Source organism: Tympanuchus pallidicinctus, unplaced genomic scaffold, assembly GCF_026119805.1.
Source record: "Tympanuchus pallidicinctus isolate F22 unplaced genomic scaffold, pur_lepc_1.0 scaffold36, whole genome shotgun sequence".
Taxonomy (NCBI): Eukaryota; Metazoa; Chordata; class Aves; order Galliformes; family Phasianidae; genus Tympanuchus; species Tympanuchus pallidicinctus.
In genome coordinates, this window is record NW_026294754.1 from 2222411 (window position 1) to 2245401 (window position 22991).

General features: G+C 58.9%; 3 protein-coding genes and 1 long non-coding RNA gene across 9 annotated transcripts in view; 1 reads left to right on the forward strand and 3 right to left on the reverse strand.

The window, feature by feature from the left end:
* Positions 1 to 9488, reverse strand: part of ARRB1 (arrestin beta 1) — a 39657-nt gene extending 30169 nt beyond the window's left edge. For both annotated transcript variants that reach the window (XM_052699440.1, XM_052699439.1), the window contains exon 1: positions 9394 to 9488. In XM_052699440.1, the coding sequence (XP_052555400.1) occupies positions 9394 to 9413 (20 nt within the window). In that variant the 5' untranslated portion in view covers positions 9414 to 9488. The remainder of the gene's footprint in view (positions 1 to 9393) is intronic.
* Positions 1466 to 8858, reverse strand: LOC128088700 (uncharacterized). Of its 4 annotated transcripts, XM_052699449.1 has the most exons (5): positions 8203 to 8262; positions 7751 to 7956; positions 5595 to 5737; positions 4948 to 5028; positions 1466 to 3713 (listed from the first exon to the last, which is right to left on the reverse strand). In XM_052699449.1, the coding sequence occupies exons 1-5, from the start codon at positions 8225 to 8227 to the stop codon at positions 3251 to 3253; spliced, it is 918 nt and encodes a 305-aa protein (XP_052555409.1). In that variant the 5' UTR covers positions 8228 to 8262; the 3' UTR covers positions 1466 to 3250. The 4 variants fall into 4 exon arrangements, 2 of the variants coding, with proteins under 2 accessions (XP_052555409.1, XP_052555408.1); XM_052699448.1 differs by lacking the exon at positions 8203 to 8262 and having other exon boundaries at positions 7751 to 8145; XR_008210353.1 differs by lacking the exons at positions 1466 to 3713; positions 4948 to 5028; positions 8203 to 8262 and adding an exon at positions 5083 to 5257 and having other exon boundaries at positions 5526 to 5737; positions 7751 to 8154.
* A 6045-nt stretch (positions 9489 to 15533) lies between the features above and the next one.
* Positions 15534 to 16419, forward strand: LOC128088706 (uncharacterized). Of its 2 annotated transcripts, none has more exons than XR_008210374.1 (3): positions 15534 to 15759; positions 15959 to 16110; positions 16321 to 16419. It is a non-coding gene; the product is annotated as an uncharacterized LOC128088706 (long non-coding RNA). The 2 variants fall into 2 exon arrangements; XR_008210373.1 differs by having other exon boundaries at positions 15959 to 16222; positions 16321 to 16396.
* Positions 16420 to 18048: 1629 nt separating this feature from the next.
* PDE2A (phosphodiesterase 2A) lies at positions 18049 to 22751 on the reverse strand. Its single transcript, XM_052699438.1, has 8 exons — positions 22737 to 22751; positions 22492 to 22611; positions 22292 to 22366; positions 22085 to 22184; positions 20607 to 20719; positions 20310 to 20348; positions 20079 to 20185; positions 18049 to 18531 (listed from the first exon to the last, which is right to left on the reverse strand). The coding sequence occupies exons 1-8, from the start codon at positions 22749 to 22751 to the stop codon at positions 18312 to 18314; spliced, it is 789 nt and encodes a 262-aa protein (XP_052555398.1). The 3' UTR covers positions 18049 to 18311.
* Between the last annotated feature and the right edge of the window lie 240 nt (positions 22752 to 22991).

A 22991-nucleotide genomic window follows, 5' to 3' on the forward strand; every position in this document is an offset into this window, starting at 1 on the left:
CCCGATAGAGACATAGGAGATCCCAGTAGGGACACGAAGACCCCAATAGGGACATGGGGACCCCAACAGAGATGGAGGAAACCCCAGTAAGGACACGGAGACCCCAACAGGGACATAGGGACACTCAACAGACATAGGGGACGCCCACCAGGGACATGGCAAGCCCCAATAGGGACACAGGAGACCCCAATAGGGACATAGGAGACCCCAATAGGGACATAGGAGACCCCAAGACATGGGAACCTGAACAGGGACATGGCAAGCCCCAAGAGGGACACAAAGACCCCAAGAGGGACATGGCAAACCCCAGTAAGGACACAGGGACCCCAATAGGGACATGGGAACTTGAACGGGGACACGGAGACCCCAATGGGGATATGGGGACCCCCAGAAGGGCCGTAGGAGGTCCCGATAAGCATACAGAGATCCCAATAAGGACATGGTGATCCTTAATAGGGGCACAGGGATCCCAACAGGGATATGGGGATCCCAGTCTGTATACAGGGACCCCAACGGGGATATGGCAACCCCTAATAGGGTCACAGGGATCCTAGTGGGGACACGGGAACTTGAACAGGGCCCAGTAGGGACACAGATCTCAATAAGGATGCAGGAGACACCAGGACTTATTCAGGGACCCCAACAGGGACATGGGGACCCCTAAAAGGGACCCCTAAAAGGGACCCCTAAAAGGGACACAGGGACTCCTAAAAGCAACGTGGGGACTCAGGGATTCCAATAGGGACACAGCAACCCCCAAAAGGGACATGGGGACCCCAATCCGCATACAGGGACCTCAACAGGGACAAGGGGACCCCAATAGGGGCATAGGGTCCACCATAAAGACCCAGGGACGCCCACCAGGGTCATGACAACCCTCCATAGGGACACAGGAGACCCCAATACATATGCAGGGACCCCCAATAGGAACACGATGACCTCCAATAGGGAGATTGGGACCCCCTATAGGGACATAATGACCCCCATAAGGCCACGGGGACACCCACCAAGGCCATGGCAATTCCCTATAGGGACACAGCAGCCAGCAGTAGGGACACAGGGACCCCAACGGGAACATGCAGCCCCTAATAGGAACACAGGAAGCCCAACGGGGACATGGCAACCCCTAACAGGGACACAGGGAGCCCCAGTGGGACAAGGATCCCAAAAGGACCACGGCAAGCCCCAATAGGAACACATGGCAACCCCTTATAGGGACATGGGACTCCTAACAGGAACATGAGGACCCCTAGAAGGAGCAAAGGAACCCCAAAAGGGACATGAAGACCCCCAAGAGGAAAGCAAGGACCCCAGTGGGGACATGACAACCCCTAATAGAGGCACAGGCACCCACATAGGGACCCAGGAATTCCTAATAGGGGATCGCAACAGGGACGTGGAGACCCCAAAAGGAACATGGCAACTCCTAACAGGGACATAGGGGCCCCAATAGGGACATGGCAACCCCTCATTGGGATGCAGGCACCCCCATAGGAACAAGGGGACCCCTCATAAGGGCATAAGAACCCCAGGAGGGACATGTGGACCCCAAAAGGGCCACGGCAACCCCTCATAGGGACACATGGGCCACAAGGACCCCTAATAGGGACACGGCAACCCCTCATAGGGCCATGGGGACCCCATAGGGACGCAGGAACCCCTAACAGGAGCACAGGGACCCACAAAGGGACATGAGGACAACCAGCAGGAACACAGGGACCCCAGTGGGGACATGGCAACCCCTAACAGGGACACAAGGAAACCCATAGGGGCACAGGAACCAAAATAGGGACACGGAGACCCCCCTAGGAGCATAGGGACCAAAACAGGGACATGGGGATCCCTAATAGGGGCATACTGACTCCCATAGGGACATAAGGAACCCAAAAGGGCCATGGCAACCCCCAATAGGAAGACAGGGACCCTAATAGGGACATGGCAATCCCCCATAGGGACACGGGGACCCCTATATGGACATTGGGACCCCCCAAGACCCAGATAGGGATGTGAGGACCCAAAAAGGGCCATGGCAACCCCCTATAGGGACATGGGGGACCCCAGTGGCAACACAGCAGCCCCTCACAGGGACATGGGGAACCCATAGGGACACGGAACCCATAATGGGGACATGAGGACCCCAACAGATACACAGGGACCCCTCATAGGGACACAGCAACCCCATAGAGGGACATGAGAACCCCCAGTAAGAGCATAGAGACCCCTAAGAGGGCCACAGGGTTCCAATGGGAACACAGTGACACCACTGGGGACATGGCAGCCCCTCATAGGGACACAGGGACCTCCAACAGGGGCACAGGGACCCCAAAAGGGTCATGGCAACCCCCAATAGGAATGCAGGGACACAGCAGCCCCTCATAGAGAAATGGGGACCAACATAGGGACACAGGAATCCCAAGTAGGGGCACGGGGACCCCCCATAAGGACACAGGGACCCTCAATGGGGGCATACTGCCCCCCAATAGGGACATGAGAACCCCACAAGGGTCATGGTGACCCCCAATAGGAACACAGGGACCCACATAAGGACACGGCGACCCCTCATAGGGACACTGGGACCCCTAAGAGTGGTACAGGGAGCCACACAGGCACACGGGGACCCTAACAGGGACCTGAAGACCCCAAAGGGGTCATGGCAACCCCAATAGGGTCAAAGGGACCACACAGGGACATGGTAGCTCCTCACAGGGACCCACATAGGGACAAAGGGACCCCCATCAGGACAGAGGGACCCCAATAGGGCCACAGAGACCCCCCCCATAGGACATGGGGACCCCTAATAGGGACACAGGGACCCCCATAAAGACACGGGGACCCCCAGTAGGGGCATGGGGACCCATATAGGGCCATGGGGACCCCTAATAGGGACACAGAGACCCCCATAAGGACACAGGGATCCCCCAATAGGGGCACAGGGACCCCAAAGGGGACATGGTAGCCCCTCATAGGGACATGATGACCCCAATAGGAACACAGGGACCCACATAGGGACATAGCAACCCCTCATAGGGACAGGGGGACCCACATACAGACACGGGGAGCCCCCTTATAGGGGCAAGAGGATTCCCCATAGGGACACAAGAACCCCTACTAGGGGCACAGGGACCATTCATAGGGACACGGGGACCAACATAGGGGCACAGGGACCCCAATGGGGAACATGGCAACCCCTAATAGGAACACGGGGACCCACACAGGGACACGGGGACCCCCGTGGGGACACAGCTGCCCCTCACAGGGACATGGCAACCCCCAATAGGAAGATATGGACCCCAATAAGGACAGGGGGACCCCAATAGGAGCACAGGGACCCCAGAGGGGACATGGCAACCCCCAGAAGGGGCATAGGGACCTGCACAGGGATCCACAAAGGGGAACAGGGAGCCCCCATAGGGACACAGGGACCCACACAGGGACATGGCAACCCCCCATAAGGAACACAGGGATCCTCCATAGGAACACAGGGACCCCAAACAGGGCCACAGGAAGGCCTAATAGGGCCACAGGGATCCCAGTGGGGACACGGCAGCCCCACATAATGACACGGAGACCCCATAGGAACACAGGGATCCACACATGGACATGGCAACTCCTCATAGGGGCACTGGGACCCTCCATAGAGACACAGGGACTGACACAGGGGCACAGGGACCCCAACGGGGGACATGGCAACCCCCAGTAGGAACACAGGGACCCTCCATAAGGACATGGCAACCCCCAATAGGGCCACAGGGATCCCAACAGGGACACGGCAGCCCCTCATAGGGACATGGAGACCCCAATAGGAACACAGGGACCCACACAGGGACTTGGCAACTCCTCATAGGGACACAGGGACCCATATAGGGACACAGGAACCCCTGATAGGGGCACAGGGACCATTCATAGGGACACAGGGACCCCAAAAGGGACACATGGACCCCAATGGGGAACATGGCAACCCCTAATAGGAACACGGGGACCCACATAGGGACACAGGGACTCCAATGGGGACACGGCTGCCCCTCATAGGGACATGGCAACCCCCAATAGGAAGATATGGACCCCAATAAGGACAGGGGGGACCCCAATAGGAACACAGGGACCCCAGAGGGGACATGGCAACCGCCCCCAGTAGGGGCATAGGGACCTGCACAGGGATCCACATAGGGACATGGGGAGCCCCCACAGGGACACAGAGACCCACATAGGGACATGGGGACCCTAATAGGAACACAGGGATCCCAGTGGGGACATGGCAGCCCCTCATAGGGACATGGAGACCCCATTAGGAACACAGGGACCCACACAGGGACATGGCAACCCCTCATAGAATCATAGAATCATGGAATCATAGAATCACCAAGGTTGGAAAAGACCTAAAAGATCATCCAGTCCAACCGTTCACCTATTCCCAATAGCTCCTACTAAACCATGTCCCTCAATACAACATCCAGTCTTTCCTTGAACACCCCCAGGCTCGGTGACTCCACCACCTCCCTGGGCATCCATTGCAGTGCCTGACCACCCTTTCCGAAAAGTAATACTTCCTCATGTCCAGCCTGAATCTCCCCTGCCGTAGCTTGAAGCCATGACACAGGGACCCACATAGGGACACAAGAACCCCTAATAGGGGCACTGGGACCCTCCATAGGGACACAGGGACCGACACAGGGGCACAGGGACCCCAACAGGGGACATGGCAACCTCCAATAGGGGCACAGGGATCCCCCATATGGACATGGGGACCCCAATAGGAGCACAGGGACACAGGGGCACAGGGACCATTCATAGGGACACAGGGACCCCAAAAGGGGCACAGGGACCCCAATGGGGGACATGGCAACCCCTAATAGGAACACGGGGACCCACATAAGGACACGGGGACCCCCGTGGGGACACGGCTGCCCCTCATAGGGACATTGCAACCCCCAATAGGAAGATATGGACCCCAATAAGGACAGGGGGACCCCAATAGGAGCACAGGGACCCCAGAGGGGACATGGCAACCCCCAGAAGGGGCATAGGGACCTGCACAGGGATCCACAAAGGGGAACAGGGAGCCCCCATAGGGACACAGGGACCCACATAGGGACATGGGGACCCCAATAGGAAGACAGGGATCCCAGTGGGGACATGGCAGCCCCTCATAGGGACATGGAGACCCCAATAGGAACACAGGGACCCACACAGGGACATGGCAACCCCTCGTAGGGACAGGCGGACCCATATAGGGTCACAGGAACCCCTAATAGGGGCACTGGGACCCTCCATAGGGACACAGGGACCGACACAGGGGCACAGGGACCCCAACGGGGAACATGGCAACCCCCAATAGGGGCACAGGGATCCCCCATATGGACATGGGGACCCCAATAGGAGCACAGGGACCCCAGAGGGGACATGGCAGCCCCTCATAGGGACATGGAGACCCCAATAGGAACACAGGGACCCACACAGGGACATGGCAGCCCCTCATAGGGACAGGGGGACCCACATAGGGTCACAGGAACCCCTAATAGGGGCACTGGGACCCTCCATAGGGACACAGGGACCGGCATAGGGACATGGCAACCCCCCAACAGGAACACAGGAACCCCATAAGGAGCACAGGGACCCCAAACAGGACCACAGGAACGCCTAATAGGGCAACAGGGATCCCAGTGGGGACACGGCAGCCCCTCATAGGGACATGGAGACCCCAATAGGAACACAGGGACCCACACAGGGACATGGCAACCTCTCACAGGGACACGGGGACCCATACAGGATCACAGGAAGCCCTAATGGGGGCACAGGGACCCCAACAGGGGACATGGCAACCCCCCATAGGAACACAGGGACCCACACAGGGACACGGCAACCTCTCATAGGGACACGGGGACCCATACAGGATCACAGGAACCCCTGATAGGGGCACAGGGACCATTCATAGGGACACAGGGACCCCAAAAGGGGCACAGGGACCCCAATGGGGGACATGGCAACCCCTAATAGGAACACCGGGACCCACATAAAGACACGGGGACTCCAATGGGGACACGGCTGCCCCTCATAGGGACATGGCAAAACCCAATAGGAACATATGGACCCCAATAAGGACAGGGGGACCCCAATAGGAGCACAGGGACACCAGAGGGGACATGGCAGCCCCCAGTAGGGGCATAGGGACCTGCACAGGGATCCACACAGGGACACGGGGAGCCCCCACAGGGACACAGGGACCCACATAGGGACATGGGGACCCCAATAGGAAGACAGGGATCCCAGTGGGGACATGGCAGCCCCTCATAGGGACATGGCGACCCCATTAGGAACACAGGGACCCACACAGGGACATGGCAACCCCTCATAGGGACACAGGGACCCGCATAGGGACACAAGAACCCCTAATAGGGGCACTGGGACCCTCCATAGGGACACAGGGACGGACACAGGGGCACAGGGACCCCAACAGGGGACATGGCAACCGCCAATAGGGGCACAGGGATCCCCCATATGGGCATGGGGACCCCAATAGGAGCACAGGGACCCCAAAGGGGACATGGCAGCCCCTCATAGGGACATGATGACCCCAATAGGAACACAGGGACCCACACAGGGACTTGACAACTCCTCATAGGGACACAGGAACCTCTGATAGGGGCACAGGGACCATTCATAGGGACACAGGGACCCCAAAAGGGGCACAGGAACCCCAATGGGGGACATGGCTACCCCTAATAGGAACACGGGGACCCACAGAGGGACACGGGGACCCCCGTGGGGACACAGCTGCCCCTCATAGGGACATGGCAACCCCCAATAGGAAGATATGGACCCCAATAAGGACAGGGGGACCCCAATAGGAGCACAGGGACCCCAGAGGGGACATGGCAGCCCCCAGTAGGGGCATAGGGACCTGCACAGGGATCCACATAGGGACACTGGGAGCCCCCACAGGGACACAGAGACCCACATAGGGACATGGCAACCCCCCAATACGAACACAGGCATCCCAGTGGGGACATGGCAGCCCCTCATAGGGACATGGAGACCCGAATAGGAACACAGGGACCCACACAGGGACACAAGAACCCCTCATAGGGACACAGGGACCCACATAGGGACACAAGAACCCCTAATAGGGGCATTGGGACCCTCCATAGGGACACAGGGATCGACACAGGGGCACAGGGACCCCAGAGGGGACACCGCAGCCCCTCATAGGGACATGGAGACCCCGATAGGAACACAGGGACCCACACAGGGACATGGCAACCCCTCATAGGGACACGGGGACCCTCCATAGGGACACAGGGACCGACACAGGGGCACAGGGACCCACATAGGGACATGGCAACACCAAATAGGAACACAGGGACTCCCATAAGGACAGGGGGACCCCAACAGGAGCACAGGGACCCACACAGGGACACAAGAACCCCTCATAGGGACACAGGGACCCACATAGGAACACAAGAACCGCTAATAGGGGCATTGGAACCCTCCATAGGGACACAGGGACCGACACAGGGGCACAGGGACCCCAACGGGGGACATGGCAACCCCCAATAGGGGCACAGGGATCCCCCATATGAACATGGGGACCCCCATAGGAGCACAGGGACCCCAGAGGGGACATGGCAGCCCCTCATAGGGACATGGAGACCCCAATAGGAACACAGGGACCCACACAGGGACATGGCAGCCCCTCACAGGGACACGGGGACCCACATAGGAACACAAGAACCCCTAATAGGGGCACTGGGACCCTCCATAGGGACACAGGGACCGGCATAGGGACATGGCAACCCCCCAACAGGAACACAGGAACCCCATAAGGAGCACAGGGACCCCAAACAGGACCACAGGAACGCCTAATAGGGCCACAGGGATCCCAGTGGGGACACGGCAGCCCCTCATAGGGACATGGAGACCCCAATAGGAACACAGGGACCCACACAGGGACACGGCAACCTCTCACAGGGACACGGGGACCCATACAGGATCACAGGAAGCCCTAATGGGGGCACAGGGACCCCAACAGGGGACATGGCAACCCCCCATAGGAACACGGGGACCCACATAGGGACACGGGGACCCCAGTGGGGACGCGGTTGCCCCTCATAGGGACATGGCAACCCCCAATAGGAACACAGGGACTCCCATAAGGACAGGGGGCCCCCAAAAGGAGCACAGGGACCCACACAGGGACATGGCAACCCCTCATAGGGACACAGGGACCCATATAGGGACACAAGAACCCCTAATAGGGACACGGGGACCCTCCATAGGGACACAGGGACCGACACAGGGGCACAGGGACCCCAACGGGGGACATGGCAACCCCCAACAGGGGCACAGGGATCCCCCATATGGACAAGGCAACCCCCAATAGGGGCACAGGGATCCCCCATATGGACATGGGGACCCCAATAGGAGCACAGGGACCCCAGAGGGGAATGGCAGCCCCTCATAGGGACACGGAGACCCCAATAGGAACACAGGGACCCACACAGGGACTTGACAACTCCTCATAGGGACAGGGGGACCCACATACAGACACGGGAATCCCCCTTGTAGGGGCAAGAGGACTTCCCATAGGGACACAGGAACCCCTATAGGGGCACGGGGACCCTCCATAAGGACATGGAGACCCCCAACAGGGCCACAGGGATCCCAGTGGGGACACGGCAGCCCCTCATAGGGACGTGGAGACCCCAATAGGAACACAGGGACCCACACAGGGACATGGCAACCCCTCATAGGGACACAGGGACCCACATAGGGACACAAGAACCCCTAATAGGGACACGGGGACCCTCCATAGGGACACAGGGACCGACACAGGGGCACACGGACCCACACAGGGACATGGCAACCCCCAGTAGGGACACAGGGATCCCCCATATGGACATGGGGACCCCAATAGGAGCACAGGGACCCCAAACAGGGCCACAGGAACGCCTAATAGGGCCACAGGGATCCCAGTGGGGACACGGCAGCCCCTCATAGGGACATGGAGACCCCAATAGGAACACAGGGACCCACACAGGGACACGGCAACCTCTCACAGGGACACGGGGACCCATACAGGATCACAGGAAGCCCTAATGGGGGCACAGGGACCCCAACAGGGGACATGGCAACCCCCCATAGGAACACGGGGACCCACATAGGGACACGGGGACCCCCGTTGTGACACAGCTGCCCCTCATAGGGACATGGCAACCCCCAATAGGAACACAGGGACCCCAATAGGAGCACAGGGACCCCAAACAGGACCACAGGAACGCCTAATAGGGCCACAGGGACCTCAACAGGGGGCCGTGGCAACCCCTAACACGGCCTCACGGACCCCCCATAGGGCCACATTCCCCCCCCCCCCCCCCCCAATTCCCGCTCCCCGCTCACCGCGTGCCTTTGTCTCCCATGGCCCCGCAGATCCGAGCAGCGCTGAGGTGAAATTCGGGCCGGGTCGCCGCCTCTCCCCCCCCCACCCCCCCCCACCCGCCCCCCCCCCCCCCTAAAAAAAAAAAAAAGAAAAAAAAAAGAAAATCCTCTGGCCGATCCCCACCCAACCCCTCGCTACAGACACAAACGCGCACAGCTCCCCCCTCCTCCTCCTCCTCCTCCTCCTCCTGCGGCCGCCGATGCCGCTCCTATGGGGAGGGGGGTTGGGGGGGGTTGGAGGGGCGGCCCCGAGCAGCGGCGCTGCGGTTGTGTGAGGAGAAAAAAATGGGGGGGGGGGGGGGAGGGGCGGGAAAAGGCGGGAACGACGCCGCCTAGCGGAGAGAGCGGGAAAGGGGGGGGCGAGCGGCACTGCGCATGCGCGCGGCTCCGTTCGGTGCGCATGCGCAGTGTGTGTCTGTGTGCGCGTTCAGTGAGTGTGCATGCAGCTCTTTTGCAGGTCAGTGTGCGTGCATGCAGCTCCTGTGTGTGTGCATGTAGTGAGTGCATGCGTGCAGCTCTTTTGCAGGTCAATGTGCGTGCATGCAGCTCTTTTGCAGGTCAGTGTGCATGCATGCAGCTCCTGTGTGTGCGCATGTAGTGAGTGCATGCGTGCAGCTCTTTTGCAGGTCAGTGTGCGTGCATGCAGCTCCTGTGTGTGCGCATGTAGTGAGTGCATGAATGCAGCTCTTTTGCAGGTCAGTGTGCGTGCATGCAGCTCCTGTGTGTGTGCATGTAGTGAGTGCATGCATGCAGCTCTTTTGCAGGTCAGTGTGCGTGCATGCAGCTCCTGTGTGTGTGCATGTAGTGAGTGCATGCGTGCAGCTCTTTTGCAGGTCAATGTGCGTGCATGCAGCTCTTTTGCAGGTCTGTGTGCATGCATGCAGCTCCTGTGTGTGTGTGCATGTAGTGAGTGCATGCGTGCTGCTCTTTTGCAGGTCTGTGTGCGTGCATGCAGCTCCTGTGTGTGCGCATGTAGTGAGTGCATGCGTGCAGCTCTTTTGCAGGTCAGTGTGCGTGCATGCAGCTCCTGTGTGTGTGCACATTAGTGAGTGCATGCATGCAGCTCTTTTGCAGGTCAGTGTGCGTGCATGCAGCTCTTGTGTGTGCGCATGTAGTGAGTGCATGCATGCAGCTCTTTTGCAGGTCTGTGTGCATGCATGCAGCTCTTTTGCAGGTCAGTGTGCATGCATGCAGCTCCTGTGTGTGCGCATGTAGTGAGTGCATGCATGCAGCTCTTTTGCAGGTCAGTGTGCGTGCATGCAGCTCCTGTGTGTGCGCATGTAGTGAGTGCATGAATGCAGCTCTTTTGCAGGTCAGTGTGCGTGCATGCAGCTCCTGTGTGTGTGCATGTAGTGAGTGCATGCATGCAGCTCTTTTGCAGGTCAGTGTGCGTGCATGCAGCTCCTGTGTGTGTGCATGTAGTGAGTGCATGCGTGCAGCTCTTTTGCAGGTCAATGTGCGTGCATGCAGCTCTTTTGCAGGTCTGTGTGCATGCATGCAGCTCCTGTGTGTGTGTGCATGTAGTGAGTGCATGCGTGCTGCTCTTTTGCAGGTCTGTGTGCGTGCATGCAGCTCCTGTGTGTGCGCATGTAGTGAGTGCATGCATGCAGCTCTTTTGCAGGTCAGTGTGCGTGCATGCAGCTCTTGTGTGTGCGCATGTAGTGAGTGCATGCATGCAGCTCTTTTGCAGGTCTGTGTGCATGCATGCAGCTCTTTTGCAGGTCAGTGTGCGTGCATGCAGCTCCTGTGTGTGCGCATGTAGTGAGTGCATGCATGCAGCTCTTTTGCAGGTCTGTGTGCGTGCATGCAGCTCCTGTGTGTGCGCATGTAGTGAGTGCATGCATGCAGCTCTTTTGCAGGTATGTGTGCGTGCATGCAGCTCCTGTGTGTGTGCGCATGTAGTGAGTGCATGCGTGCAGCTCTTTTGCAGGTCAGTGTGCGTGCATGCAGCTCCTTTGCACTTGTGTGTGCATGTAGTGAGCGTGCATGCACCTTTTTTGCAGGTCAGTGTGCGTGCATGCAGCTCCCTTGTGTGTGTGTGTGCATGTAGTGAGTGCATGCATGCAGCTCTTTTGCAGGTCTGTGTGCATGCATGCAGCTCCCTTGCATGCTTGTGTGCATATTGTGTGCGCGTGCATGCGGCTCTTTTGCAGGTCTGTGTGTGCATGCTGTGAGTGCAAATACATGCAGCTCCTTTGCATGTGTGTTTGCACGTAGTGAGTGCATGCGTGCAGCTCTTTTGCAGGTCTGTGTGTATGCATGCAGCTCCTTTGCGTGTGTGTGTGCATATAGTGAGTGTGTGCATGCAGCTCCTTTGCATGCCTGTCTGCACACAGTGCATATGCATGCAGCTCCTTTGCGTGTCTGCTCATGCATCGCCCTGTCTGTGTTTGCAGGGGGGTTGCAAGAACCCCTTGGTGCCACCTCATGGCATTGGGGACCCCGTGGTGCCACCCCACGACATCGGGAACCCGTTGGTGCCACCCCATGGCATTGGGGACTCCTTGTTGCCACCCAATGGCACTGACAACCCTATGGTTCCACCTTATGACATTGAGAACCCCCTGGTGCCACCCAATGGCGTCGGTGACCCCTTGGTTCCCCCCCATGGCATTGAGAATCCCCTGGTGCCACCCCATAGTGTTGGGGACCTCTTGTTGCCACCCCATGGCGTTGGGGGCCCCTTGGTGCCATCCTATAGTGTTGGGGACCTCTTGTTGCCACCCAATGATATTGGGAACCCCTTGTTAACATCCATGGCATTGGGGACCCCTTGGTGTCACCCCATGGTGTTGGTGACCCGTTGTTGCCACTCCATGGCATTGAGAACCCCTTGGTGCCACCCCAAGGCATTGAAAATCCCCTGGTGCCACCCCATGGCATTGAAGACCCCTTGGTGCCACCCCATGGCGTTGGGGACCCCTTGTTGCCACTCCATAGCATTGGGAACCCCTTGTTAACATCCATGGCATTGAGAACCCCTTGGTGTCACCCCATGGTGTTGGTGACCTGTTGTTGCCACCTCATGACACTGAGAACCCCTTGTTGCCACCCCATGGCATTGAAAACCCCCTGGTGCCACCCCATGGCACTGGGGACCCCTTGGTACCACCTGATGGTGTTGGTGACCCCTTGTTGCCACTCCATGGCATTGAGAACCCCTTGGAGACACTCCATAGCATTGGTGACTCCTTGTTGCCACCCTAAAACATTGAGACCCCTTGGTGCCACCCCATGGCGTTGGGGACCTCTTAGTTCCACCCTATGGCATTGAGAACCCCTTGGAGACACTCCATAGCGTTGGTGACTCCTTGTTGCCATCCCATGACATTGGGAACCCCTTGGTGCCACCCCATGGCATTGAGAACCCCTTGGTGCCACCCCATGGCGTTGGGGACCTCTTGTTGCCACTCCATAGCATTGGGAACCCCTTGTTAACATCCATGGCATTGAGAACCCCTTGGAGACACTCCATAGCCTTGGTGACTCCTTGTTGCCACCCTAAAACAGTGAGACCCGTTGGGGGACCCCATAGCGTTGGGGACCCCTTGTTGCCACCCTATGGCATTGAGAACCCCTTGGAGACACTCCATAGCACTGGTGACTCCTTGTTGCCACCCTAAAACATTGAGACCCCTTGGTGCCACCCAATGGCATTGGGGACCTCTTAGTTCCATCCTATTGCATTGAGAACCCCTTGGAGAGACTCCATAGCCTTGGTGACTCCTTGTTGCCATCCCACGACATTGGGAACCCATTGGTGCCACCAAATGGCATTGGGAACCCCTTGGTGCCACCCCATGGCATTGAAGACTCCTTGGTGCCACTCGATGGTGTTGGGGACCCCTTCTTGCCACCCCATGGCGTTGGGGACCTCTTGTTGCCACTCCATAGCATTGGGAACCCCTTGTTAACATCCATGGCATTGAGAACCCCTTGGTGTCACCGCATGGTGTTGGTGACCCGTTGTTGCCACCTCATGACATTGAGAACCCCTTGGTGCCACCCCAAGGCATGGAAAACCCCCTGGTGCCACCCCATGGCATTGAGAACCCCTCGGTGCCACCCTATGGCATTGAGAACCCCTTGGAGAGACTCCATAGCATTGGTGACTCCTTGTTGCCATCCCACAACATTGGGAACCCCTTGGTGCCACCCGATGGTGTTGGTGACCCCTTGTTGCCACTCCATGGCATTGAGAACCCCTTGGAGACACTCCATAGCATTGGTGACTCCTTGTTGCCACCCTAAAACATTGAGACCACTTGGTGCCACCCCATGATGTTAGGGACCCCTTGGTGCCACCCCATGGCGTTGAGGACCCCTTGTTGCCACCTCATGACATTGAGAAGCCCTTGTTGCCACCCCAAGGCATTGCTGACCCCTTGGTGCCACCCCAAGGCTTTGAAAACCCCCTGGTGCCACCCCATGGCATAGAGAACCCCTTGGTACCGCCTGATGGTGTTTGGGACCCCATGTTGCCACCCTATGGCATTGAGAACCCCTTGGAGACACTCCATAGCATTGGTGACTCCTTGTTGCCACCCTAAAACATTGAGACCCCTTGGTGCCACCCCATGGCGTTGGGGACCTCTTAGTTCCATCCTATTGCATTGAGAACCCCTTGGTGCCACTCCATAGCGTTGGTGACTCCTTGTTGCCATCCCACGACATTGGGAACCCTTTGGTGCCACCAAATGGTGTTGGGGACCCCTTGGTGCCACCCCATGGCATTGAAGACCCCTTGGTGCCACTCTATGGCGTTGGGGACCCCTTCTTGCCACCCCATGGCGTTGGGGACCTCTTGTTGCCACTCCATAGCATTGGGAACCCCTTGTTAACATCCATGGCATTGAGAACCCCTTGGTGTCACCCCATGGTGTTGGTGACCCGTTGTTGCCACCTCATGACACTGAGAACCCCTTGGTGCCACCCCAAGGCATGGAAAACCCCCTGGTGCCACCCCATGGCATTGAAAACCCCTTGGTGCCACCCTATGGCATTGAAGACCCCTTGGTGCCGCCCAATGGTGTTGGGAACCCCTTGGTGCCACTCCATAGCGTTGGTGACTCCTTGTTGCCACCCCACGACATCGGGAACCCGTTGGTGCCACCAAATGGCGTTGGGGACCCCTTGGTGCCACCCCATGGCATTGAAGACCCCTTGGTGCCACCCGATGGCATTGGGAACCCCTTGGTGTCCCCCTGGCTCCCCAGGACGACTCACAGTGCGCCTCCACCACCGCCAGAGATCGACGTACGAAATTTATTAGGAAAACCAAAACCCACCACCAAAAAAAAAAAAAGAAAAAAAAATACAAAAAAATACCAAAAAAAAAAAAAAAAAAACCAAACAAAAAACCCAACCAACCAAAATCAAACAAACAAACAAAAAAACCAATCAGGAAAGGAAATGCCAAAGAAGAGGAAGAGGAGGACAGAACCGCTCCAGCTCAGCCCCGTCGGAGCCGAGCGCGGCGCAACCACAGAAGCTGCGGGGTGCACGCGAGGCACAGGGCGGCACACAGCGGGCTTTGGGGGTCTGCCACCACCCCGACACCGAGGGGACACGCGGCTGTGCGTCACCGACCCGCGTCTCCGCCACGGGGCCGGAGCTGGCGCCGGCTTGGGGAGCTCCGTCCGAACCACGGCGCCTTGAAACGTGGTTTCTCGCCTCTCGAAACCATGGCGAGGTGGGCAAGGAGCTGAGCGCACGCAGCCCCCTCCCCACGACTGGGGACGCGGCGCGGATGAAGGTCGGTGCTGGCGATGGGGCGAACACCGCGCTGGCTTTTTCCTGTATCCTTTTGGGGTTGGTTTTGTTTTTTGTTGCCTTTGGGGTCCTTCCCGCCCCGTGGGAAGGTCGGGGGTGAAGCAGTGGGGGCACGAAGCGGGGCCGTACAAAGCGTCTCTCTGAAGGCATCTCCAAGGAGGTAAGGCAGAACGGACGTGGCCCCACAGTGGCTTTGGGGGGAACCCCGTTGACTCTCACACCGAAGCGGACGAATCGTCGTTGCAGCATTTGGGGATTTGGGGCCAACTGGGCACCTCGAGGGATGGGGACCCAACAGTCAGCGGGGTGGGGGCCGTAGGAGACTTGGAGGGGCCGCGCGTGGCCACCACAGGGACCACAAAGGCCACCACGATTCATGCATGGCAGTCAGCAGGGCCAGAAGGACGTGGGGAGCTCACCAAAGTCCATTCGTGGCGGTAGTTGAGATCAGAGGACTGTGGAAGGGTGGAAGGGGTCATGCATGGTGGTCAGCAGGGTGAGAAGCATGTGGGGAGGTCACCAAAATCAATGCTTGGTAGTTTGTAGGGCAGAAAGGTGGATGGGATGCTGATAGTGGCCATGCATGGTGCTGTGTAGGGCCAGAAGGACGTGGGCAGCTCACCAAAATCAATGCATGTCTTTGGGATCAGAGGACCATGGAAGGGTGGAAGGGGCCATGAATGGTGGTCAGCAGGGTGAGAAGGACTTGGAGAGTCCGCCAAAGTTCATGCATGGTGGTTTGTAGGACAGAAAGGCCTATGGGATGCTGATAGTGGCCATGCATGGCAGTCAGTAGGGCCAGAAGGACGTGGGGAGGTCACCAAAATCAATGCATGGTGATCTTTGGGATCAGAGGACCATGGAAGGGTGGAAGGGGCCATGCATGGTGGTCAGTAGGGTGAGAAGGTCTTGGAGAGTCCGCCAAAGTTCATGCATGGTGGTTTGTAGGACAGAAAGGTGGATGGGATGCTGATAGTGGCCATGCATGGTTTCTGTAGGGCCAGAAGGACGTGGGGAGGTCACCCAAATCAATGCATGTCTTTGGGATCAGAGGACCTGTGGGAGGGAGGAAGTGGCCATGCATGGTGGTCAGCAGGGCCAGAAGGACGTGGGCAGGTCACCAAAATCAATGCATGGTGGTCTTTGGGATCAGAGGACCATGGAAGGGGCCATGCATGGTGGCCTGTGGGGTGGTGGGGTCAAGGGGACGTTAGCAGGGGCGATGCATGGTGGTCTTTGGGGTCAGAGGGACCGTAGGAAGATGGCAGCGTCCATACAGAGCATTCGATAGGACCAAGGGGAGCACAATGGGATGGCAGTGCCTGTAGGACCGAGGAAACGCAATGGGATGGCAGCGTCCATACACAGCAATCAATAGGGCTGAAGGGGTCACCATGGGATGGCAGTGTCCATATGTGGGGGTCTGTAGAGCAGGGGGATACCAGTGGGATGGCAGTGTCCATAGATGGGGGTCTGTAGGACTGGGGGGACCCCAATGGGATGTCAGTGCCCATGCATGGGGGTCTGTAGGAGCAGAACCCCAATGGGATGCCAGTGTTCATGCATGGGGGTCTGTAGGATTGGGGGGGGACCCCAATGGGATGGCATTGTCCATGCATGGGGGTCTGTAGGAGCACAGAGACCCCAGTGTCCATGCATGGGGGTCTGTAGGATTGGGGGGACCCCAACGGGATGTCAGTGCCCATGCATGGGGGTCTGTAGGAGCACAGGGACCCCAGTGTCCATGCATGGGGGTCTGTAGGATTGGGGGGGACCCCAATGGGATGGCAGTGTCCATGCATGGGGGTCTGTAGGAGCACAGAGACCCCAGTGTCCATGCATGGGGGTCTGTAGGATTGGGGGGACCCCGATGGGATGGCAGTGCCCATACATGGGGGTCTGTAGGAGCAGAACCCCAATGGGATGGCGGGGGTCTGTAGTACTGGGGGGGACCTCAATGGGATGTCAGTGCCCATGTTTGGGAGTCTGTAGGATTGGGGGGGACCCCAACGGGATGGCAGTGCCCATGCATGGGGGTCTGTAGGAGCACAGAGACCCCAGTGTCCATGCATGGGGGTCTGTAGGATTGGGGGGACCCCGATGGGATGGCAGTGTCCATACATGGGGGTCTGTAGGAGCAGAACCCCAATGGGATGGCGGGGGTCTGTAGGACTGGGGGGGACCCCAACGGGATGCCAGTGCCCATGCATGGGGGTCTGTAGGATTGGGGGACCCCAATGGGATGGCAGTGTCCATGCATGGGGGTCTGTAGGAGCACAGAGACCCCAACGGGATGGCAGTGTCCATGCATGGGGGTCTGTAGGATTGGGGGGACCCCAATGGGATGGCAGTGCCCATGCATGGGGGTCTGTAGGATTGGGGGACCCCAACGGGATGCCAGTGCCCATGCATGGGGGTCTGTAGGATTGGGGGACCCCAATGGGATGGCAGTGCCCATGCATGGGGGTCTGTAGGATTGGGGGACCCCGATGGGATGGCAGTGCCCATGCATGGGGGTCTGTAGGACTGGGGGGGACCCCGATGGGATGGCAGTGCCCATGCATGGCAGCTGATGGGACGATGGCACACCAACAGGGTCCGTGCACGGCGACCAGGAATCACTGCCACCACCTGCATCCAGCTCACCTGGACCCACAGATCCCGAACCGGGAGCCCCCAGATCCCCCCCCCCCCATCCTTTGCAGGGCTCTGCAGGATTGGGACAGCCAATGGGACACCCGACCTGCCACCCCAAAAGGGTTCTGGAGGTCCCCCCCCATCGCTGCTGCCCCCAGGAGCACAGCCCCCAGCCCCCCACCCTCCAGAAGCTGTGGGTTGTCCCCAACCCATCCCATCCCCCCCCCCCCCAAATCTCTCCCCATCGCCTGCCCCACAACGTGGCCCCATTCCAGGGGACAGCAGCATTGGGGAGCCCCAAAAAAACATCCCCCATGTGGACACTGCTGTCCCCAAGCGCCACCATGGCTGGGGCTGTGGTGACACAGAGGGGACGTCGTCCCACGGGTGGCACAGGGGCACGGATCGCACCCCATCATCACCTCGTCCCATCCCCAACCCTTGTGTCGTCCCCCCCCCCAATGCCATCCTCACTCTGCCCCGGACTCTGGGTGCCCCTCAGCATCCAGGCACCCGTTCATCTGTGGGTCTGGGGTCTGTGGGTCGTAGTCCTCATCCAAAAAGTCCAGGGAGTTGTTGCTGGGCAGCCCCCGGATGGTGAATTTGTGGGACACTTTGGTCCACTGCTCCCGGTTGCTGGCGACGCGCTCGTAGAGCTCCGAGGCTTTGGGGAAGAGATCCTGCAGCAACCTATGGGGGGAAAAAGGCACCGGGGGGCCCAAACCCCAACGTTGGAAAAGCACTGGGGGGGCTGCAAGGCAGCGCTGAGCTGTGGGGTGAAGTGGGGAGATGGGAATGGGAGCCTGGCCCAACCCAGAGCCATGGGGTGCAATGGGGACGATGGGAACGTGTCTCCATCCCAACACTATGGGATCAATGGGGGCAATGGGAATGAATCTCCATCCCAACCCAGAGCCATGGGATGCCATGGGGGCAATGGGGGCAATGAGGGTCATAGGGGCAATGGGGGCAATGGGAATGTGTTCCCATCCCAAAAGTATGGGGTGCAATGGGGACAATAGGAACGTGTCCCCATCCCAACACTATGGGATCAGTGGGGGCAATGGGGTCGTGTCCATATTATAACACTATGGGATGCAATAGGGGCAATGGGAATGAATCTCCATCCCAACCCAGAGCCATGGGATGCAATGGGGGCAATGGGGGCAAGGGGGGCAAGGGGGGCAATGGGGGCAATGAGGGTCATAGGGGCAATGGGGGCAATGGGGGCAATGGGGGCAATGGGGGCAATGGGGGCAATGGGGGCAATGGGGGCAAGGGGGGCAATGGGGGCAATGGGAATGTGTTCCCATCCCAAAAGTATGGGGTGCAATGGGGACAATGGGGTCATGTCCCCAGCCCAGAGACATTGGGTGCAATGGGGACAATAGGAACGTGTCCCCATCCCAACACTATGGGATCAGTGGGGGCAATGGGGTCGTGTCCATATTATAACACTATGGGATGCAATAGGGGCAATGGGAATGAATCTCCATCCCAACCCAGAGCCATGGCATGCAATGGGGGCAATGGGGGCAAGGGGGGCAAGGGGGGCAAGGGGGGCAAGGGGGGCAACGGGGGCAATGAGGGTCATAGGGGCAATGGGGGCAATGGGGGCAAGGGGGGCAATGGGGGCAAGGGGGGCAATGGGGGCAATAGGGGCAATGGGGGCAATGGGGGCAATGGGGGCATTGGGGTCGTGTCCCTATTATAACACTATGGGATCAATGGGGGCCATGGGGTCGTGTCCCTATTATAACACTATGGGATCAATGGGGGCCATGGGGTCGTGTCCCTATTATAACACTATGGGATGCCATAGGGCCATGGGGTCGTGTCCCTATTATAACACTATGGGATGCCATAGGGCCATGGGGTCGTGTCCCTATTATAACACTATGGGATGCCATAGGGCCATGGGGTCGTGTCCCTATTATAACACTATGGGATGCCATAGGGCCATGGGGTCGTGTCCCTATTATAACACTATGGGATCAATGGGGGCAATGGGGTCGTGTCCCTATTATAACACTATGGGATCAATGGGGGCCATGGGGTCGTGTCCCTATTATAACACTATGGGATGCCATAGGGCCATGGGGTCGTGTCCCTATTATAACACTATGGGATGCCATAGGGCCATGGGGTCGTGTCCCTATTATAACACTATGGGATGCCATAGGGCCATGGGGTCGTGTCCCCCCCCCCCAGCTTGCAGTCCCCCTTTGGGCCCTCACTTGTAGATGGGCATGGCGATGTGCTCCATGAAGCTGATCTGCAGCTCAGGGATGTAGGCTTTCTCCCTGTCCATCATCTCCAGCGGGCGGTTGCCCATGGCTTTCTCCTATAGGACCAGCAAAAATATTTGGGGTGGGGGGTTGAGGGGGGGGGGGGGTCAGTGCCGGACCGCTTCACCTGTGCCCCCCTCCCCCCAAATGAATGCAGAGCTTCACCCCCACGGCACCTACCAGGTCTCCTTGGGAGAAGAACTCCTTGTAGATCAGCTCCTGAGGGGGACAGGCTGTCACACGGGGGGTCCCACACCCCCAAATGTCCCCCCCCCACACCGCCCTGCTTCCCCATCTGCCCACCCTATGGATCCATCGCCATGGGGCGCGCGGCTCGCAGGATGCGTGCGGGAGAAGCCCTATGGGGCTGCCCTGTGGGTTTCCCACTGGGTGCACGAGGTCAGGGGAGGGGGGGGAGGTTATGGGGGGGGGTTTGGGGGTTGGGGGGGGGTTGGAGCGCAGCCCCGCGGGACTCACTGCGATTTTCCTGGTGGTTTTCCAGCCTTTGGTTTGGTCGGAGAGGTCGCAGGACGTCATCAGCAGGCAGAGCAGCAGGCTGTGGTGCTGCTTGTTCTTGGGGTCGTAGCCCACTGGGGGGAGGATGAGGGGCAGATGGAGGGCGGGGGGTTCGGGAGGGGACCCCACAGCCCCCCTGTGTCCCCATGGGGTCAAAGCCCTGTGCCACCTCCCAGCCTTGGTGTGGGGAGTCCCCTGAGCAGCTCAACAGCGAGCCCAAGGGATGCAGCTCAGTGCCCCAAAGCCAGCAACCCAATGGGGACAAGGGGATGTGACACAGCCCAGTGGGGACAAGGGGACACAACACAACCCAATGGGGACAAGGGGACGTGGCACAGCCCAGTGGGGACAAGGGGATGTGGCACAACCCAATGGGGACAAGGGGACACAACACAGCCCAATGGGGACAAGGGGACATGGCAGAACCCAATGGGGACAAGGGGACGTGGCACAACCCAATGGGGACAAGGGGACACAACACAACCCAAAGGGGACAAGGGGACGTGGCACAGCCCAGTGGGGACAAGGGGATGTGACACAGCCCAATGGGGACAAGGGGACGTGGCACAACCCAATGGGGACAAGGGGACGTGACACATGGGGACACGACACAACCCAATGGGGACCAGGGGACATGACAAGACCCCACAGGGATGCCACACAACTCAACGGGGACAAGGAGACATGACAACCCAATGGGGACACAGCACAACCCAATGGGGACAAAGGGACATGACGCAACCCAATGGGGATGCAACACATCCCAATGGGGACAAGGGGACACAACACAACCCAGTGGGGACCAGGGGACATGACAAGACCCCACGGGGATGCCACACAACTCAACGGGGACAAGGAGACATGACACAACCCAATGGGGACACAGCACAACTCAACGGGGACAAGGGGACACGACACAACCCACGGGGGACAAGGTGACACAACACAACCCAATGGAGATAGGGGACATGGCACAACCCAAAGGGGACACAATACCAACCCAAAGGGGACCAGGGGACATGACAAAATCCCATGGCGATGCCACGCAATTCAATGGGGACAAGGGGACACAACACAACCCAATGGGGACACGACACAACCCAACGAGGACAGGGCGACACAACACGACCCAACGGAGACAGGGGACATGGCACAACCCAAAGGGGACACAATACCAACCCAAAGGGGGACCAGGGGACATGACACAACCCAATGGGGACAAAGGGACATGATGCAACCCAATGGGGACACGACACAACCCAGGGGGGACGCAACACAACCCAACAAGGACAAGGCGACACGACACGACCCAACGGAGACAGGGAACACGGCACAACCCAACGAGGGCACGACACAGGCGAATGCGATCCAGACGAGGTGACAAAGCCTCATGGGGACAAGGGGACACGACACGAGGGGTGCCACCAGCCCAGCATCACCTTCTGCCATCTTCTGGAGGTCCTTGAAGATGCGTAGGTGGTGGGCCAGGTCGGTGGCCAGGATGATGTCCCGCATGAGGTCCAGCATGCGCTGGTAGTCCTGCAGGGACACGGGATGGGATATGGGGGGCGAGGTGGGACGTGGGGTGGCTTTTTTTGGGGGGGGGGACACGGGGTGATGAGGGTCAGACGGGGGGGGGGTCTCACCTTGCGGGAGAAGTGGTCGAAGATGTTGCAGCCCTGGCTGTTGAGGATGGCGATGGCCTGGGCAAAGTGGTGCCGCTGCGGGGGGAAAAGGGGCCAACGGCCAACAGTGGGATGTGGGGATGGGGACAGCCCCAAAAAGAGCCCTGTGCTGAGAGCCACCGCGGTGTCCCCAGAGCGGGGGGGGGGGGGGAGGGCCTCACCTCCATCACGGAGCCCTCGGAGCTGTAGAGCGCGGCCAGGACCGACTTCTGTAAGGCAAAGTGTGGGGTCACCCCGAGCCTGAGCTCAACTCTAACCCCAGTGCAGGCCCTGCCCTGACCCTAAGATCAACCCTGACCCTAATCCTAATCACGACCCCAACCAAGACCCCGACCGTAATCCTAACCATGACCCTGACCCTAATCCTAACCATGACTCCAACCATGACCCCACTCCAAATCCTAACCATGACTTCAACCATGACCCTGACCCTAATCCTAACCATGACCCCGACCCTAATCCTAACCATGACCCCAACCATGACCCCGACCCTAATCCTAACCATGACCCCAACCACGACCCTGACCCTAATCCTAACCATGACCCCAACCATGACCCCACCCTAATCCTAACCATGACCCCAACCATCACCCTGACCCTAATCCTAACCATGACCCCAATCATGACCCCGACCCTAATCCTAACCATGACCCCAACCATG

What these genes read in the sequence shown, in the direction of transcription:
- LOC128088700 (XM_052699449.1), bottom strand. Translation starts at nt 8,227, where the DNA reads ATGGGTCCCTGTGTCCCTATGAGGG. An exon ending in TCCCTGTGTCCCTATGGAGG is followed by an intron (nt 5,738 to 7,750) that starts GTCCCAGTGCCC and finishes TCCCTGTGAGAG; the next exon opens with GTTGCCATGTCCCTGTGTGG. An exon ending in GTCCCCCTGTCCTTATTGGG is followed by an intron (nt 3,714 to 4,947) that starts GTCCATATCTTC and finishes GTCCTTATGGAG; the next exon opens with GGTCCCTGTGTTCCTACTGG.
- PDE2A (XM_052699438.1), bottom strand. An exon ending in TCGACCACTTCTCCCGCAAG is followed by an intron (nt 22,185 to 22,291) that starts GTGAGACCCCCC and finishes GTGTCCCTGCAG; the next exon opens with GACTACCAGCGCATGCTGGA. An exon ending in TCTTCTCCCAAGGAGACCTG is followed by an intron (nt 20,186 to 20,309) that starts GTAGGTGCCGTG and finishes CTGGTCCTATAG; the next exon opens with GAGAAAGCCATGGGCAACCG.